The sequence below is a fragment of the Amphimedon queenslandica genome, unplaced genomic scaffold (assembly GCF_000090795.2).
Source record: "Amphimedon queenslandica unplaced genomic scaffold, v1.1 AMPQUscaffold_4637_Cont23385, whole genome shotgun sequence".
Taxonomy (NCBI): domain Eukaryota; kingdom Metazoa; phylum Porifera; class Demospongiae; order Haplosclerida; family Niphatidae; genus Amphimedon; species Amphimedon queenslandica.
Window position 1 is genome coordinate 1 of NW_003555052.1, and position 1,555 is coordinate 1,555.

Sequence of the window (1,555 nt, forward strand, 5' to 3'; positions counted from 1 at the left end):
ATATACAATGATATATAATACTATTGTTAATGATAATTACAAAATTGAGTTGATCTACGTGTGAAGCATAATTATTAGATAATGAAACAAAAATAGTATTGTCACAGTTAATTATCACCAGGAACAAAATTTCCAGTATTTGAAAGTTCTGCTGGTTCGATTGAATTAGGTTGAGCTGTAGTAGGAATAAGGAGGGTTGGTGATTCCTACAATTAACAAAATGATGTTGAATAAAATTGAGTGCTAACATTAGCAATAGGAGGATAAGTCATTTGTCGTTGTGTATTTGATAAATGAGGAGCCCTAAGATGATGAAAGGATGAAGGGTCAGAGCTTATCCTGGAGCGTATATCAGTGACTGAAGAAGTTGCACTACTAGATGTAATACCAATACAGAGCTCATCTTGTGAGGCATAAGCAGGTGGTGGGCCAGCTTCTTCAGTGCTCATTGAATGAACAAATCTTTCTTCTTGATGGCTTGGAGATATAGTAGCAAAAACTAAAAATATATTGAAAATTTTTAACAAAAGAGATTTACTTTCTTTCTGAAGGACAACTTTTGGATTTAACTGGCCTAATGAAGTTCCTATAAAAAATAGTTACAGCATAATTATGCTTTGGCATCCAAATGCGGATGCTTGTTTGTTTGTGTAAAAAATGCAGGTCATTTCCTTAAATAATAACCTGAAAAGTTTATGCTAATATACTTAAGTATATGGCATAAAATTTGTCAAGATCTTAGATTCTGCACACAGATACACACACACACATGCACACATAGAATGCAGTATTTGTTTATATAAAAACATATTGCACTAATTATTAATGCCGTATATTAAATGTATTCGTGTGTGTGTGTGTGTGTGCGTGCTGCACTTGCAAAGTATTTGTCTACTGTTATACAGTGCACAATTTTGGCAAACACACATACATGTACATCTAATATAGGTAAGCTATTACCGTATAGAGGTTATATTTCATTGGAAATACATTTCATTAATTTCTTTCTTTTTCATTAAATTCGCAAAATTAAATTCCATGAAAGAAGCATGGTACACTAAGAAAAATGGCTGCACAAGGCAAGATTCACAACAAATGGAAAATCTGAACAAATTTGCACAATTAATACCAACAAAATATAACTCCTATACGGTATCAGATCATTGCCAGCATTCTACTGTACACTAGTTTTTATGTACGTTTTTAATTTTATCATCTAACACAAATTGCAAAAATTAACCAAATTATTAATGTATACATTACATGTACATGTAGCTATAATAATTAAATCTTCAAAGTTTAATTCTCACAAAATGAGAATCTTTTCATTTGGCACCTACAAATATTCAGCATTCCATATTTTGATTTCTTTATCATGCACATTCATGTATGTGTACATGTACTAGTACTTACCGGTATGTGAGAGATTCTGCTTTTCTGCATTGTTATAGTTACTAGTATCTGAGAGATCTTGCTTTTCTGCATTGTTACAATAATTGCTAAAACTAAAGCTTTTAGTTACCATCAGCTATTATTGACTGTTTCCCAACTGAAC

At 31.7% G+C, this 1,555-nt stretch overlaps 1 protein-coding gene across 1 annotated transcript; it reads right to left on the reverse strand.

Annotated features, from left to right (window-relative positions):
- Positions 1 to 31: 31 nt before the first annotated feature.
- Positions 32 to 1,525, reverse strand: LOC109592594 (uncharacterized). Its single transcript, XM_020008008.1, has 4 exons — positions 1,414 to 1,525; positions 539 to 586; positions 249 to 499; positions 32 to 206 (listed from the first exon to the last, which is right to left on the reverse strand). Exons 1-4 carry the CDS (start codon positions 1,523 to 1,525, stop codon positions 108 to 110), a joined length of 510 nt encoding a protein of 169 aa, XP_019863567.1. The 3' UTR covers positions 32 to 107.
- Positions 1,526 to 1,555: the final 30 nt, after the last annotated feature.

Bases quoted from the DNA above. Each gene is read 5' to 3' on its own strand.
- LOC109592594 (XM_020008008.1), bottom strand. From the start codon at position 1,525: ATGGTAACTAAAAGCTTTAGTTTTAGCAATTATTGTAACAATGCAGAA. The intron at 587-1,413 runs GTAAGTACTAGT...TATTTTTTATAG, and splicing joins GCAGAATCTCTCACATACCG to GAACTTCATTAGGCCAGTTA. The intron at 207-248 runs GTTAGCACTCAA...TGTTAATTGTAG, and splicing joins CTTATCCTCCTATTGCTAAT to GAATCACCAACCCTCCTTAT.